Below are 18,902 nucleotides of genomic sequence, written 5' to 3'. Positions count from 1 at the left end.
TGGTTCCCAGTTCGTCAGCCGCCAGTTCCAGGAGTTTCTGGCCGATTTGGGAATCCAGCAGCGCTTAACCGCCCCGTATACTCCGCAGGAAAACCCAACAGAGCGAGTGAACCGAGTGCTTAAGACTATGATGGCTCAATATGTACACGAGAACCATCGGACGTGGGACGAACACTTACCGGAACTGGCTTTTGCCATAAATACAAGTCGACATGACTCAACTGGTTTCTCCCCCGCTATGCTTAATTTTGGCCGGGAGCTGCGTGTACCTAACGAGTTCCGAACCGCCCTGCCTGTGGAAACCCCTGTTGAAGACATCAATACTCGTCAAGAGCGTATGCGAGCTTTGTTCCAAATGGTGGAACTAAATCTGCAAAAGGCCAGCCAATCACAAGCGAAGCATTATAACTTGCGAAGACGTGCTTGGCGCCCTAGTATCGGCGAACAAGTTTTACAAAAAAGCTCGGGTCCTATCTTCTGCAGCGAATTATTTCACCGAGAAATTGGCTCCGCGGTACGACGGGCCGTTTGAAGTTGTAAGGTTTATCTCTCCGGTCATTGTCGTCCTAAAGGGGAAAGGAAACCGAAAGGGGGCAACGGCAAATTTTCGAGCGCATGTCCGCGACCTCAAGGGTTTCGGTTCCGATCCCGAAGAACCTAGCCAATCAAACGCAGGCATCACAGTCCAACCTAACGTTATTAATAAGTTAGTGGTAAGCGAGGAAAAACTTCCAATAAATAAAGAAGAACCGGGAGGACAAATATATTTAAATATTTTATTTAATAAAAATGCATTAAATAAAAATTGTATAAATAGAGACTCAGCTTCTGGAGAAGCCATCAGTCTTTCTACAACCTCCAAGAACGAAGCAACTATGGAACGAAAAGTTATGGAGAAAACTTCCGCCCGCCGCAGTCCCCGAAACCATGACTCCAGAGCCAGTCCCCGTTGTCATCGGTTGTCTGCTCCAGAACGAGTACCGCCGCCATCCAGTGCTTCTGGGGAGTTGAGGAAGCGAGTTCCGCCAAAGGGAGGACGCCAGCCGTACCCTGCCCAGCCGGACCCTAGCGTCAGAAAATCGACAGCACCCGCCAAAGTAGCTGCTCCACCCCGCACTAGCGAGTCGGCTTTCTTGGAAGTCTTGCCGAGACGGCAGAGGATAAGCAGGGTAGTCGGACCGCAGCACGACCGAGAAGCAGCTAAACCGATCCCAGTGCGAGATCCTCCGGAGGTCGCCTTGGAAAAGGCAAGGGCCCAACGAAAGATGGCCGAGGAGTTATGGTTTAAGCTGAACCCTCCTCTAACCCAACCACCGCAGACTTCAGGATTTAAACCACCGCTCCAGCGACGAGTTTTGGTAACGGAGGCCGAAAGCCAAAATGGATCGGTACCAATGGCACCCGATGTTCCTAGTGGAAGCCGTGGTATCGTGGCAACAGGTCAACGCCTTGTACCGACCAACCAACCAGGCGTAGCTAGTGGCAGCCAGCAGCCTTCGTCAACAACCGGCAGCTCAACGGTAGCAAACCAAGCTATCCCCGTCATCCAGGTTGCCGCGGTGAGCGAACCGATGGAAGTAGAGGAATATGACCGTCCCACCTCCCGCTCTAACCGAAGACCACCCGCAAGAGTCGTACCTGCCGACCCTTTTGCCGGCATTCACCTTAGAGGCGCACGACATCATCGCACCTTTATAATCATTCGGCCATTTGGGCACATCTCCGTTCGAATGAACAAAAAAGGTACGCAGGCGAGCTTGCGTTTCAGAGGTATGACAAAGACCATAGATGTGCAAAAGTGAGGAGTCAAAGAGTCAACACCAATTATTTTAAAAAAAAACAGCATGAAGTACAAATTTTTTTTTTATTTGGATTTATTTTTCTTTCTTTTTTATTATTATAAAAAAAAAATTATGTAAAAATGAATTTAAAATGTATATAAATGTATATATAAAAATGAATTAATTAAATGAATTAATGAATTAAAAAAAAAAAAATAATAATAATAATAAGAAAAAAAATAATAAAATGAATTTACCTACAAAAAAAAAAAGAAAATTTTTTTTGAAAAAAAATATATATGTATAATGGATATAAAAAAAATAAATAAAGAACATCATTATAATCAGAACAAAAAAAAAAAAAAAAAATGAATTACAAAAAAAAAAAAAATTTTTAAGCAATTGAATATGTTAAAAAAAAAAAAAAATGAATTACAACAAAAAAAAAACAAAAAAAAAAAAAAAAAAAATAAATAATAAATAACAAAAAAAAAAAAATGAATTTACAAGAAAAAAATGGTAATAGCATATACAAATTAGAAAAAAAAAACAAAATATGAAATGAATTCAAATATATGCCTACCTAAGAATACGTAAACGTACCTTAAGACGAGAAAGTTCTCGTCTTCCGAAGAAAGGGGGGAATGTAACGAAGCGTTACAAATGCTCCTCCTTCCACCTTTCCATCAACCCAAATCATCCAACCAACCGTTGACAAAATCAAATTTAAATATCAACTGACCGTTGAAATATTCAAATTTGAATCCGACTAATCCAACCAACCGTTGACAAAATCAAATTTAAATATCAACTGACCGTTGAAATATTCAAATTTGAATCCGACTAACCGACTTCTACTAACCAACCGTTGAGAAATTCAAATTTGAATTTTTAATAAATTAAATTTATTTCTTTTGATTTTACTCGATTCACACCCAGTCATTACGAAATATAACATATAGGAAAGTAAAATTTCAATGAAAAATCAGTTCTTTGCTTCTCCGTTGCCGAAGTACCAATCTAGTGTACTAGAAATAAAGAACGCAATTGAGAAAGAAAATATTAAGAAGTATATTGTATATATACATTCTTGCGGGAAGTGAAGGGCTGAAAGGCTAGTAACTTCAGAACCGATTTTTTTGGGGAAACCCTTTGTATTGCTCGTTTCTTTCCTTGATCCACTTCTTCTGAGTGTATCAGGGACATAAGCCGCTCTCTCCTGAGACCCGCTGCCGTTAATTCTCTAGTCTTTGCTAGGGACAATACCGCTTTTATACCGCTTATTTCGTGGCTGCCTTTCTAAGAGTACCACGAACAGGAGCCTGTCACCCGGAGACCGCTCACCGTTTGTTCTCTAGTCTTTGCTAGAGACAGGACCGTTTTCCAAACGATTATTCTGTCGATATCTTTTAGCAAAGCATACCGCAGACAGGAGCCGTCACTCGGATACCGCTCACCGCTTATTCTCTAGTCTTTGCTAGGGACAGAAAGTAAACCGCTTTGGATTTTACTTGTTTCTTTCCTTACTCCACCTCGTTTAGGTGTATTGAGGACATTAGCCGCTCTCTCCTGAGACCCGCTGCCGTTAATTCTTTAGCTTTTGCTAGGGACAATACCGCTTTCATACCGCTTATTCCGTGGCTACCCTTCAAAGTGTACCACGGACAGGAGCCGTCAACCGGAGACCGCTCACCGTTTGTTCTCTAGTCTTTTCTAGAGACAGGACCGCTTCCAAATCGCTAATTCCGTGGATATTCTTCAAAGAGTTCCACGGACAGGAGCCTGTCACCCGGAGACCGCTCACCGTTTGATTCTCTAGTCTTTTGCTAGAGACAGGACCGCTTCCGAACCGTTTATTCCGTGGTTGTCTTTCAAAAAGCACCACGGACAAGAGCCTGTCACCCGGAGACCGCTCGCCGATAATTCTTTAGACAGTTCTAGGGACAGAAAGTAGACCATCTACTTGTTTCTTTCTTCGGTCCGCTTCTAAGTGTACCGTAGACATAGGCCGCTCTCTGCCGAGACCCGCCGCCGATCATTCTCAAGCATTTCGCTTGGGACAGTATTTACTTGTAATCAGTGTTGCCTCAGGCTTTTTCAGAAAAGTAACAAAATTTTTTAAAAATCGTAACAAACGGGGAAAAAAGAGTAACAAATTAAAAAAAGTCATAAATCAAATCTTATCTTATTTGAAAGCTTATTTTTACCAAGTCTGCAGGCTGCTGCAGCGAAAAAGAGGTGAAATAAAAAAAACTAGTAGAATTTTCACTTTTCAAAAAGCAGAATGAAATTTTCAGTTTGAGCCAAATGGCTAAACAGATGTGCGGCACATCTGCAGGCATCGCTGCTTGCAGCGCTGCACCCAAATAACATGTGCATCACTTTTTAAATTATTGATGCCGATTTCTGTCAAAAAGAATTGATAACCTTGATGTTTCTTATAATTTTTTGTGTAAGAAAACGATAAAAATGCGGTTAAAATGGAAGAAATAATTGAAATTATAAAACAAAACAAGATGGTTAAGTTTTTGTTATGAATTCAATTAGTTCTTCCATTTTAAGAAAATCAAAACGAACGTTATTTGAATTTTTGAATGATAGATTGTGTTTACTGCCAATATCAGTAATGCCAAATAGCAAGTATTTTGTATTTTTGTTGAAACTTGGCATGGAATTTAGAAATAGAGACATGATGCAGCTCTGCGCTGCATGCAGATTTTTCTCAGGGAAAAAACTGCTAAATGCTTTCCGTTTTTCAGTACATAGCTGTAGAAAAGAATTCCGGATTATGTGGAGAGTTTTCCTGGCCCTTTTTTCTGTTATAAAGAGCTGTGTTGACGGTTTTATTTTGTATTTATTTTTTGTTCAAAAACATATTTTCCGATATTTTTTCTTGATTTTAATTTAATTTATTTTTTTTACTTTGACAGAATTCTCAATGATATTTTTTCGTTATCACTTTCGCTGTCGACTTTGAGGACTTAGAAAATTTAATTTTAATTTATTATTTTTAGTTGTGCCATTTTTTTGTAGTATTTTTCGTTTCTCATCTAGGTTTTAATCAATGAAATTTAAAAAACAAACGTTCTACTGGAGGCGGAGAGGAACTATTTATTAGGTTTTATATCTTTCTGAAAAATTGACCTTCATTTTAAACCGTTTTTTCTTCTTGTGTATTGTTAAAAGATATTATAAATCCTCAAGAGCTTCTAGATTATATGTAGATACATTTTAAGATTGATAACTGTTACTTTCGAAAATAAATGCATTTTATATCATTGGAGAATAATTTAAAAATTGAAAGGTAGAACTATTTTTGAGAAGAATTTCTTGGCTAGAGTGCCTAGCCTAAAATTAACACATTAAATTTTCGATTCATTAACTCCCATCCATTTAATCCTTAGCGAATGCAAATAGGTATCTATACAAAAAATAGATTTAAAACTTTTTTACCATAAACAGATCATTGTTACCTGCAAAATAGTCAAAGTTATTGCATAAATTGTCGAATAAAAAAGTGCGTCCGGTTGAAATTTTCACTCTATTCAACGAAAAACAAACAAAATTTTATTAAAAAAAAGTGTGACAAAACAGAATAAAAAGTAACATGGTAACAAAATTATTTAATATTTCAAAAAAGTAACACTTTTGTTACACTTGTAACATTGTGGCAACATTGCTTGTAATAGTTGTAAGAGATTGTAATTGAAATATCGTATTATTATAAATAAATAAAATTAGTTTTAAACAAATTAATAAAAGAAGGTGTTAAGAAAAAATTAATATTTTGAAGATTGGTTGTTTTCATTTTGGAGTTTGGACTTTTAACCCGAGTTTTCTGTGCTTTCTTTGGGATCGATCCTGGACGCCCACGAGTCTACCTCAGCCTAGACAAAAAAGCATCACAACTTTTTAAAATTATTTCTAGAGTGTGCCTACGCGTGCCTTTTTTTTTAAGCTTAGGAACATTCGTTTTATATGAAATCGATGCTAGTAACATACTTTACCTTAAAATTTATAAACAAAAGTTCAATATAATTACAATTTAATAGCAAATACTATATTAGGATATATCACTAATTGATAAACTAGCAAAATTTTCACAATCGATCCGTTAAAACAAACTCAGTAAACGAATATCTGGATAGAGGAAAAAGTGGACTTTTTTATTTTTTTTTTCGAAAACTTGCTTTTCGATTGTGTTTTTATGTATCCAATGAATGATTTGACCTCAATTTTGAATGAACAATTATAGCTAGTCCATTTATCTATCGAATAGGACTAAAATGAGCAATATTTGAAGAAGTTGACTTTTTAATTAATTTCTGCTAAAATAGCGTTCTAGCCCACAGTGCAGCGCAGCGGCGCGACAATCAATTTTTTTAACTCATAAAGTTAAAGATAAAAATTGATTTGAAATGAAAGACATTTTAATAGTATAAATGAAAAATTAAAAAATAGGGTTGCCACTTTAAAAATGTGAATTTCTATCTGGCAACCCTATATAAAAGGAACAATTGTCACATGGCAAAGCTAACATTTCTGAAATGCCAAACAAGGACCTATATTTTGAATGAATAATAAAATTCATAAATTCAGGAATCTTGTCCTGTTAAGTTTATAAAAAAATCTTTTTTAAATAAACAATAATATATTAAAAAAGTAAAATATAAGCCAAACATAAGCTCCTAATTAGAATTTAAAGAAATTTCTAAAATATGAGCAAGTACTCGAAAACCCTACTCAAATGCTTAAATCAACACTTAACACTTATTTTTCAGCCAAAATTTCTGATATTTGATAAATTTAATGGTTAAAACATACATCAGGTTTAAGATGAGACTCTCTTCTATCAAAGAAACGATCAAATGGAAATTTGGAAATCTTGCTATACAGAGTTGAAATATTTGTAGGTCTACGTTTTGTTCAATATTTTTGTTTGCCACTTTTAAATTCATCTTATTTGATAAAATTACAATGATTTAACAAAATTAGTCATGTCAAAATTTTTTTCATAAGATAGGTTTGACGCATAGAAGTTTGAATTTTAAAAGTGACAACCTTATTTTTTAAATTTCAATATGAATTTATCTACCATTTGACACTTATTTTAACCTTTAAGTTTGTGAGCTAAGTTACTCGATGGTCACCTCTCCGACTATTATGAATAACACGGGATTTGAAGGAAGTTATTTCACATCGGACTACGTTGAAATAAAAACTTATTTTAATGAAAATCATTTATTTAATATCATACACACTTTTGTTTTATCTATAACTTTAGCCTCTATTATAGCAGAGGGCACAAAACAAAGTTCAATTATTTAAAACCGTGTAAATTGTTTAAAAATTGACGGTCACTGTGGTGTATGCGTAACATTTTTTGTGTACGTTTTTCTTGACTTTTTTACAGAGCACTTAAGTGAAACAGATAGAAACAGTTGGAAACGAAAATATCGTCGCTTTCAAGGCAAAGTAGCATAAGGCGAAATTTGTCATTTTTTTGTTTAGAGCACAGAACTGATTGAAAAATAAACGCAATTTTTTTTGTGTAATCAGCGCTTTTCTACTTCTTGCCCCTGTTAATTTTCACAAATATCCCTGTCATTTTGTATAAATTTATGGCAGTTCTTTAATTATGCCGTTATCGTAGATAGGATTGGTTTTGTGTTTTCCAAGAAAACGGTACAACTAAGAAAATGCCCCATAAAAAAGATCAACCCGGTAAAATTTTTACATAATTTCGGCTTTTTTGTCGTATTATACTGTTCGTAACTCCGGTTCTGTAACTGAGTTAAAAAGATGAGTTTAAATAAGTTTTTGTTTATGTTTTTCGTATATGCAAGAAAAATCGTATTTTGTGTATCTTTTTCGTTATTAAATAAATAAAATAATATTTTTATATTTTTAGTTTTGCCTTTTAATAACGTGCAAAACGGCACTTATTCCATAAAGGCAGAAAAAAAACAATTTCGAAAATAGTTCTATTTTCTCGAAGAACGGCATAGCTTGAAACTATTTTTTTTAAATATTGTGTTTGCTATAAAACTTAGTATACTATGTCATACCAAAAAAAAATGCAATTTTTCAGTGTATATAACTTTTGAGTTTTGTTTTTTATTGATAACGAAAATCATTTTTAAATTGTATAAAAAACTTTAAATGTCTCTTCTGAAAATTAGCAAATTCTGACTTATGCCACTTTGCTTGAAAGCGACGATATGATTTTTGAGATGGAGTTGCACACAACTCAGCTCATATTTTTGAATAAATTTTAACTCTAATAAATTTTGAAGAGAATCTTTATTGTTACAAACATGTATTCAGTATTTTATTCATTCCGCTTAGTTTCTCTATGATCATTTTAACTTTAGAATGATGGCAAAAATAAAGTTAATATTTCATTCCTAGGCGAGTAAATAATTACCTTACTGTAAGTTATTTTATCATCTCGAAATTTAAGAACATAAAGTTAAAATATATTTAATTGGGGCATAGTTGCTCTACGAACTTAAAATTATTATTAAATATACCAGAAAAAAAGTATTAACTAGGTACCTACTTTATTTTTTCTCGTTATTATAAAATTAATATTAATATTGTAAAAGCATATTGAATGTTAAACATTCATACAAAAGTAAAAAAAGTGGTTTGTTGGCCTACTACCTACTTGAGTTCATGGTTAAAAGTTTTAATCGTTTTAACGTTTTTTTTATAGATATCAGTTATTTGCTTTAAGATTCCTGTAATACTTATTTTTTAGTTGTTTATTAATGATTTAATTTTTTATTTAATGATTCCCTTAACTTATATTATTTTTATTCGGATAATAATTATAAATCATAATCGTTCTGTAATTTACATCAGTGGAATAATTATTATTTAATTATATTTTTATATAAAATAATTCATCGAAAATACTTTTAATATTTTTAAATAAATGTGTTTTCATGCGTTTAATGGCTATAAAAGTTCAAAAGAAATCGAATTGAAACAAAGAAATACGTTTACCAATAAGAATTCTTTTCCAATGTAAGGTATTAATTTCTCAATAATTCAATGTTGTTTGATATTAAATTTAATTCATTAAAAATTTAATTAGTATAATATTTACTTAGTACTCAATTCATTTTGCAAAAAAAGTTTCTATAAACTGTTTGTGGACCAGTGTTGTAAAAACTCATTTTATTAATGCAATTAATGCAAAGAAATAAAAAATAAATATTTTTTGCAACTGAAAAAATTGCATTTAAAAAAATTTTATTGCAACTTAAAAATTATTGCATTGGAAATAAAATTTTTGAAATACCTAATGTATGTTCAAATGGCTTAAATTGTAAGAATTTCGATGAATATTAAAAAAAAATATTTAAAGTCACATTTTTCATTGAATATTTTTTAATGCAGCAAATTTTTTATTTGTAATAAAAATTTGTTTTATTGCAAAAATTTGTATTTTCTATAAAAAGTTTATTTTTAATGCAAACATTTTTCATTTCAATAAACAGTTTTTTTAATGCAATTTTTTTTTCAGTTGGAAAGATTTTTTTTATTTGCAATAAATATTTTTTTAAAATCTCAAATGCATATTTTTTAATTTGATATTTTTACAATCCTGTAGTGGCCTTAAAATTTATCTAAATAAATAAAAAATATTATGAAATAAGTCAACACTTTTATGTCTTATTTAAAATCTTTTTAAAACTTTTGTGTGACTGACTAACCTTAAAAAAAATTATTAAATTATATTTTTTGTTTTTTAATTTTCATTTCAGAAAAACGTCCAATAAAATCATCAATGGCCACAACGCCATTATTTCGAAGTCCCTCAGTGCGACTGATACAAAGGGATTACTGCAACGACACGGATCGAGGGGGCACCGGAAGTGATGGAGTAGTATCTAGTTTAGGTTCATTAGTTAGCACTGGTAATGAAGTGCTTCATTATACATTCAGACCTAGTAAACAAATTGTAAGTATATTTCATTTTTTCTAAAAAGGTAATTTTCTTAGTAATAGAATTTTATCAATTGAACCCTTTTTTTTAAGTTAACTTAAAAAAAAATAAGTGCCGTCTTATTTCTTAAATTAGTGTCGTGTCAATTTTTCAAAGTTAACCCCCCCAAAAATCATCTTAATCAATTTGACAACGAAAAAAAAGGATACAATTTTAGCATCTTATAATAAAAAAAATTGCTCGAATATTTTTTTGATGAAATTAATTTATCAAAGATTCCGCCATTTTAACTTATAGTCGTGTCGCCTTTTGTCTACCCACACCTCTCTCCTTCATCTATTTAATTCCTTTAAGATTTGCCTTTCTTTGCCTTGGAGCAAATTAATTTCTTTTCTTTCTTCTTCCTCAAAACTGGACTAGACAACCAACCTTTCTTCTTTATTAATGAAGAACAGTATGAAAGGACAAAAGAATCACGTTTTGAAAAGTTCAGCTGCTTAGAGAGAGAGAGCTGGAGGAGTTATGTTTTTCTTTTATTTAACCGAAAGAGAACTGAAGAAAGATGGGCTCGACGTCGTCGACACGGACACGCTCTTGAATTCTTTTGCTGTGGGTGAAGAAATAAATTTAGTAGCTAAACTTGTATTATATGAAGTAAAAAAGAAGAAAGGTCCTTGGTAACCTCACAACTAGATATAACCCTACAAAAGCACACACATATCTTCAAAGTAGAGAGTTCATATATTTTTGTTGTTGTTGTTGTTATTCTATTCACATTTGAACAACACTCCTTGTGTTCTATTGTTACATTAAAAATGAAGAATATTATTTTTGTCTTCCTTTTATTTTTTTTTTTCTTATTTGTTATTGTTGTTTTGTTGTCCTGTTACTTTTCTAGCCTTTGCTTCTTTGAGTTTATATATTTTTGTTGTTATATTGTTGTCATGGTGCGTGAATGGTAAAAGATATAACAGGAAACCTCTTCTTTTCTTTTTTTTCTTCTTTTTTTTTTGTTTTGTAAGATTTTTCTTTTCTGGTTTTTCATTGAATTTTTAATATGCCTACGGGTGGGTCATGGTCGGCGCGTAACGGTAATACTAAACTCTTGTCTCATTCACTGTTAGTTAGGGTAACTTTTGTGTCCCTTCTGTGCGGTTAATACCTGGAAGCAGTTCTAAGTGAAATAAATGGATGGGAGTCTAATGAATAGTTGAACTTGGAGTTTTTTTTTTTTTTTTGTTATAACTTTTGGATTCCACACACAATGTTCGTGTTTGGGAGGGTGTAGGTGTATATATACGAAGGTGGAATAATGAAAACGAATGTCACGTGTTGGGAAAAATTGTTTTCTTATCTATTTTTGTTTTTTTTTTTAGGGAAGAGCCAAAGAGGAAATAGGTCTGCTAAAAATGAAAAAGTTTTAAGGAGTAGCAAATTGATTAAAAAGCTTAGGGGTATTCAGGTTTTCTTATAATATTTAACATCGACCTTGGGATTATTGATTGAATTGCGATGTGATGTAGTAACGACCTAATTTTTTGTGATAGCAAAACTTTTTTAAAGGCAACGATGGCTGACCTAATTAAAATTAATCATCTTTTCGTTAAGTTGGTAGAAAACCGTGACTTTTATAAAAACTTTACAGATGTAACTGTAGCTCCTGTTAAGCTTTATAGAAGAAAAATAGTTTGTTGTTAATCCACACAAGGTGACTTCGAAGAGACATCAAAAATGTCAGAAGTAAGAATAGAGCCGTTGAAAATTTAGACACGTCGACCTTATGAACATCAAAGAACAGTTCAGCTAGATGAATCGCAGCTCTCTATTACTTATCCTTATTAATGCTTTCATAAGAATTTGTATAGAAAATTAAATTGTCAGATTAATCTAGATGGATTCAAACTAATTCTACCCGACTATCATCGACATCTTATTCGACGCAAACAAAATACGAATAGTTTTAGTCAAAATGTTTACAGAATTATATTATTGCATATCTTAAGGCACATTTGGAACTTTATGGTGAACTATAAAAAAAGGAACTAGCAAATAAAAGCAATTTGATTATTCGATTTTAGTTATCTTGGTGCAGTTTTTGATATGGTTTATTTTCAGATAGCACCGACCTTGATTACTCTGTCATAACTTCATAAACCTATACCGGATAGTGTTTTAAGGGGGGAAATCCCTCTGGAATTTTTTATTTTTGCATTATTTTTTTTTTTGCGTAATAAATTTATTTATCAACCGAAGAAACTATTTTCAGTGGTCTTAGCCTTAAATGAAGCCTCAAAAGTGCCTAGATAGTCCCGAAACCAATGCGCTCCGAACCTACCATAGTACGAAAACGAAAACTTTAAACGCATTTTTTTCGAAACTAGTTTTTTTCCGCGCCGTGCAATGTAACTCAAAAACTAATTAAGCTATCGACTTGAAATTCAAAGCAAATTACTCCTTAACTTATAGGCCACAAAATGAACCTAAAAGTTGAATAAAATTTGTACAGTAAATATTTTGTTTAACTACTTCTTTGTAAAAAAAATTGGTTTTTTTCGTTTTTTTGATTTCTAATTCATTTAAAAAAAAATAAATTTAGGTTCATGCAATGCGTACTAATATCATCTAACGGAAAAAATTCCTTTTTGATTCAAGATGATTTCCTGGACCTGTACATTGCACGGCGCAAACTAGAGGCGTCAACTTTGAAAGGCTCCAGAGCCGCCATTTTGTTATTTTTGTTTTTTTTCAATTCTTGATAATGTCAGTAAAATCTTGTCTTTTTCCAAATTTCAATAAGTGCTTTCAGTTTTTCATAAAAAAATAGTGAAAAAGGTGTCGTCTGGAGGGATTTCCCCCCTTAAGGATTCTCGAAATATTTGAGCAGCCATGATGCACAATGATAATGTATATTGCTTTCAAAAGTTCTTTTACTCGTATCATTAGGGACCTGTGACTTATATTGAAAACGAAGATGTGAGCCATTGTCTGAAAGTAAAGTAAAACGAATGAACTTTGCCAATAAAAACGGGAATTTTGGCTAAATATCAGTCTGTCTTATTTCTTGAAAAGAAGTGTGGTAAAAGCTTACAAAAAGCTGATGTAGCTATCTATTCAAAATTTTGAATAAAGTAGACAATAATCAAAAAATCATTGAGAACGGTATAGAATAGGTTAAACTGCAAAACAGTTTTACTGCCATTTTTTAGATCTTCTTAGAATGTTGCAAGACTCTAACTTTAAGATTAGTATTGAACTTATTTTTATACTTCGGACAAATATAGCAAACAAAAAAAACTTATTTATTAATGAGTGTAGAATAAAAAGAATTAAAACAAAAATAACTAAAAATAAAGTTCGCTTCTCAGCTCTTTCGTATCAACGATACTGCAGATACAATATTTCTGCTAAGCAATAAATAAAGAATTAATAAAAAATAATATTTGTTGCAAGTCGTCTGTCCCAAGAATAGTATAACATAATATATCTGAAACAACTGATTCGTAAACTAGTAGATAAATGGAGATATTTCTGCAATGTACTGTGTTTAAATGGAGTTTCTAGATTATTTATTAAAATTGGGCATAAAAAAGAAATAAAAAAATTGGTAAACCATATCGTTGATTGAGATAAATACCATGAAACAATAAGAAATTGGGACAAAGGGTTGCCAGGTGTCTTCAAAAAAAAAAAAAAAATGATAAAAAAAATTAAAAAGAAAATTCTCGATTTCTTATAAGGAAAGAAATAAGTACCTAAGAACTATAAAAAATACTATTAAAAGAGTAGGTTGATGCAAAAGTGTTGTCAGCAGTCTTATAAAACGATATTAGAACTAACAAGAATATATAAAAAAAGTTGATAAAAGAGCAAACTCTGGGTTGCCACCTGATCCTATTGCCAGAAGTCATTCCATTTTCAAAAATTGACGAAATATTTTTAAATTCGTTTTCTAAGGTACAAGGAAATCTAATCCTTTTAAGAAGATGGGATTGAAAGTAGGCATCATCCAAGGTGCCTTTTTTTCTCCGTGTAATACCTTTTTTTATAGTATGAAAAAGTAACCCAATCAGAGCTAATATATTGTGAAAGGGTTGCCAAATGCAATTAACCCTTTACATTTTCAAATGTTAAAAAATATAAAAACTTGTAAGGATGCGAGATTGAACATTGGAACTCTTATTGCCCTTATCAATCTTTATGTTAAGCCAAAGCGTAATCAGAGCATATTAGGTATACTCTTAAATCTTTGAAAATATTTTAACTTAAAATACCTATAACATGTAAAGCTGAAATTTGGTACCCAAATAGCTGTCTTACATTTCATAAAAAAAAATATAAAGAGTTAAGTACCTACCTACAGTTTCTAGAAGTCAAAAGTTTGAAAGATTAAAATATCTCCTGTTAACCCTGTTGGTTTTTCACATAAAACTTTTAAACCGTAGAGCTACAATAGCCGTGATACGCGTGCAATTTAAAATGTATTTTACATTTTTTTTTTTATAAATTTTAATTTTTTAAAAATCAAGTATTCAATAAATACCGACTGCTGTAATAATTTAACATTTTTTCTTCAAATTTTTCAGAGTTATGCAACATTGACGACAAATAACAAAGGCATAATAACGTGTAGTCCTCCATTAGTTGGACCAGCAGCGGTATTACATAGCCAACAGCCCACCCCCACACCACAACCCATGGAAGTTAGTTTACTTAGTCCGAATAATCAATCGGTGACGTCATCACTTAGTGAATATCGGTTTCGACCCGAAGTTGTAACAACATCAAATCGAATACAGGAAAGTTGTATATAAAAAAATCTAAATCCAAATCCAAAAAAAAACCCCAACCATATGAACGTATGATATATTCACATGTAAATCAATATAATAATTGTGAATGTGTCAATTCGTCAGTTAGCCATATCATGAGGCGCATATCTATGGACGACGATGAAGAAGAAGTGGCTCGAAGCCATTGTATCAAAGACTTTAAAAGAAAAATTTAAACTGTTTTCTCTAGAATAATAAATTATTTATTTTCATTTTTTTTTTCCAAAAACTATCAATGTATTTTTAATTTTTCTTTTTCCTAAAAAAAAATTAAATTAAATTTATAAGTGTTCGTATTTAAGAAAACAAAATTTATAAAAAAAAAAAAAAAAATAATTAATTTAATTACAAAATTGTAAATAAAATTTGAATGCTTCTATTGTTTAAATAAAAAAAAATTCTAGCCAATTAGAAAATTGTATCTATGTGTGCATACTAAATTTTTTCTATAAACCAATATTATTTTATTTTTTAAGAACAAAATTGTAATTAATAAAATATTTAAATAAAAAAAATTACTTTAGTTAATGAAACGGGATATAAAAAGAAATATTTATATTATCATTAGTTTAGTAAAAAAATAAAGCAACAACAAACATGTGTACATATCGAAAATAGTAAACGTGAAATTCTTCCTTTTTGTAAAAAAATAAAAAAACAAAAACAACAACCAAGCTAGTTTAGTAAATGAACATATTATATAGTATTTAATTTATAGCTGAAATTAAGTAATAAACTCATTTTTAGTTATAAAAAAAAAACAAAACGAGTATAGAAATATCCTTGAAAAAATACAATAATAGTGCTAAAGAAATGTGTAATTATTTCTATGGAATAAAATATAAAGTATTATAATACGGTCTGAATCTGGTCTTTTCTTTTTTTTTGTTTATAGAAATTTTAATTTTTAAATTTTATTTTTAATCATAGATTAATATTATGTATTTTATTATTATTGTGTATGAGTATGAATGTTATGGAAATTACAATAATAATAGTTAAAACTTTTATTTTGAATACTAGATTTGATTGTTTGTTTGTTTTGAGAATGAACGACTTGAGTTGTATTTAAATTATGTATACAGACAGAAATTATATATATATATATATATGTATGTACTTATGTATTAAAAAATTTATAATTAAAAATGATATAAGATTGTTAAAAGAATAGAACATAAAATAAAATAAGAATTTTAAAAACTAAAAAAAAAAATGAAAAATAATAAAAATTGTTTTTGTAAAAAAAATGTATCTGTTTTAATTGAAGATATCTGTTGATGTGGGTGTTAAAATGCATATTTTTATAATCATTCTTGACATGTCTTCGCAAAAATGTTTCCTTCTGATTAGAAGTCATTCGTCATTCGTTAAATTCATAAAAGAAAATATGTTTTTGCTCTTTTTTGATACTTGGAATTTAGTTTTTGATTTGAAAAAAATTAGAAATTTTTTCAAAAAATGAAAAAAGTGATCAATCATCAGGTAAAACAAGAAGAAAAGACAATTTGTTCGTTTTGAATGATTTTTCAAAAACAAAAGAAATCGTTGAAATCGGTTAAGCCGTTTGAGAGAATATAATAATTTTTTTTACTTTTAAGTACTTACTTTAACAAAAGTGCCAACAATTTTATTCAATACTTCATTTAAATAAACAACAACTGGATTTTTAGGGAAAATTTCGGAGTTAGGTTTATTTTTCCATTTTTGACAATTTCATAATTCATATATTTATTGGTAAGAAGACTTATATAATAAGATACGATGTCTTCTAAGACTATATTAGCTTAGTTGTTAAAATATTACATGATGTGTTGTATTGAACAAAAAAAAGCTAACATTTAAAGTAGAAAATGTAACCATTAGGTATTCAAAATTGTTCAAAATGAGAAATTTAATTAAAAAAAGAAACGTTACAAAAAAAAAAATAATAATAAAAAATATTTTAAACTATTGGAGTAAAGATGGATTACAGTATGATCTTAGGTTAGGTTAAATGGGCTGACAGTTGATCTTGTTACCGTCACACTTAGATCAATGTAGATCCCTTGTGATACCCTGAAGTATTGTAACTTCATGAAAAAGTGATAACCTATGAATGCTATGGTTGTTCGAGCCATTTGGAGGACTTTACAAAGTTCAGTAGGCTATTGCCTGAAAGTTCCGAAAGTTCTTCTAATTCATTAAAGAAGTAGTTTCCTAAGAATTTTTTCCTAGTGCGACAGAGTGCTGGGTAGTGACAGAGGAAGTGAACAGTGTTTTCCTGTTCGTCCTCATTGCCGCAGCCTCTGCATAGATCATCCGTACTAAGCCCCATTTTCTTTTTGTGGTATCCTAGTAGGTTATGTCCCGTTAAGATGCCTATTAGGGATCTTAAGGAAGGTTTACTAAGTAGTAAGATCTTGTTTGATTTTTTCTCGTCGAAGTTCGGCCATAGTTTCCTGGTGTGACCGCAGGATTCTAATAGGTTCCATCTTTCATTTGTTTTTTGTGAAATATTGTTGACAATATTTCGTTTTATTTCACATTGTGGGATTCTGATGTTATGGTCTATGAGAGAGGGATCAAGAACTGAGCCCTCCCTTGCAAGCTCATCCGCTTTTTCGTTGCCGAACACATCACTGTGGCCGGGAACCCAGCAGAGTCTTACAGTATGCTGCATACCAAGAACCCTAAGCTCTTCGCGACAGCAAGAAACAAGCTTTGACTTGATTAAGGTGGCAGAAATCGCTTTTATTGCCGCTTGGCTATCAATGAAAAAGGTGATGTCAGCAGGTGATATCGCCATCATGGATATTTGTTTAGCAGCATTTTTCACTGCCAATATCTCGGCTTGGAAGACACTGTTGTGATCGGGGAGCCTGAAAGAACTGGCAAGGTTAAGGTTTTCTGAGTAAAAACCTGCACCAACCCCAGTATTCATTTTCGAACCATCAGTAAAGATGGCGATAGTCGACTCATTTGAGAAAGGTACACTGTTTTCCCAATCTTGTCTGTTTGGGAAACTGACATTAAAAGACTTGTTGAAGTCTAAGTAAGGGGTCATGTAATCTGTACTTACGTTGTTGCCAACGTAGTTAGAAAGGATCGTAGTGTGGCCGTTTTGACTAGTATTCCAAATGTTTGTTTGACTGAGTCGTAGGGCGCTGTTTGCTGCTAGTTCTTGTACAAATAGATCTAAGGGAGTGAGATTAAGGATTGCTTCCAGCCCTGCGGTTGGAGTGGACCTCATCACCCCCGTAGTGCTAATGCATGCTGTTCTCTGTACTTTGGTTAGGGTCTTCAAGTTCGTGGATTTCTCCAGAGCTTGCCACCAGACTAAGCTGCCATAAGTCAGAATGGGTCTGACAATGGCGGTATACATCCACATGATTATTTTAGGATTTGGTCCCCAGTTTCTGCCAAGAATTCGATTGCATGAGTAAAGTGCAAACGTGGCTTTCTTATATCTTTCTTGAATGTTATATCTTTCTTGAATGAACAGTATGATCTTAAAGTGATACATCACTGTCTTGAAGCTTACAAGATTTACAATAATTTGAAATCACGATTTTCCCTGTGGGACTTATGGATGCTATTCATCTGTGGCATCATAACTTTTAAACACTCGTGACAACTTGACAAATTGGGTACCGTTGGAAGCGTCTTGGTTGTAAGCTAGTTATAGGCTGACGTTTCATGAAATTGCGCATGATGCCTTTAATGTCAAAAACCAGGAACTATGTATTTTTTTATATTTTTAAATGTCTAGGATTAGCTATAATAATTGTCATTTTCTTTCACAAAGTGCAACGTCAAATTAAATACTAGCCCAGCTTATCTTCTTCAAGTATTTTAATTAAAATTTAAGTCGAAAACAATAAAATAAGATAATAACGATAACTCGATAACGATAACTAACGATTCCTTCCTATTAGAGTGACCGCAACTCCCATAGAAAAAAATTTTTGTAGAATTTTTTTTCGGGGGAACCCCATAAAATGTTAAGCCTTTGCAGATTTTTAGATAGCCTAAATTTCAGCTCGATTGGATAAATGGTGCCGACACTCGCTCAAAGTATCAAAAATCTCTGTTTTTTTCACTGTTTTGCGAAGAAAATTAGCTCTAGCTCCCAAACAGATTTGGTCATTTTCACTTTTTATATATTAAATTAAAGGTAGTGTTTTTACACATAATTCAGATGCTAAATTTGTTTAGTTTTACTTAAAAAATAAATTACATTGTGTTCAATTCAAATTTTCAGTACTGACCTGAAAAAAGAGCTGATGTACAAACTCTGTTAACAATAAAACTTTCTATGTTATAGATTGATGTAAGGCTGAACATTTTATGGGG

At 31.7% G+C, this 18,902-nt stretch overlaps 1 protein-coding gene across 1 annotated transcript in view; it reads left to right on the top strand.

Moving 5' to 3' along the window:
- Window positions 1-15,626, top strand: part of LOC129913565 (hemicentin-2) — a 171,573-nt gene extending 155,947 nt beyond the window's left edge. The window contains exons 16-17 of the mRNA XM_055992309.1: window positions 9,557-9,753; window positions 14,322-15,626. Of these exons, the coding sequence (XP_055848284.1) occupies window positions 9,557-9,753; window positions 14,322-14,549 (425 nt within the window). The 3' untranslated portion in view covers window positions 14,550-15,626. The remainder of the gene's footprint in view (window positions 1-9,556; window positions 9,754-14,321) is intronic.
- Window positions 15,627-18,902: the final 3,276 nt, after the last annotated feature.

Source organism: Episyrphus balteatus, chromosome 3 (assembly GCF_945859705.1).
Source record: "Episyrphus balteatus chromosome 3, idEpiBalt1.1, whole genome shotgun sequence".
NCBI lineage: Eukaryota > Metazoa > Arthropoda > Insecta > Diptera > Syrphidae > Episyrphus > Episyrphus balteatus.
Note: the sequence above shows the minus strand (reverse complement) of the source record. Positions and strands in the feature narration are given on the sequence as shown.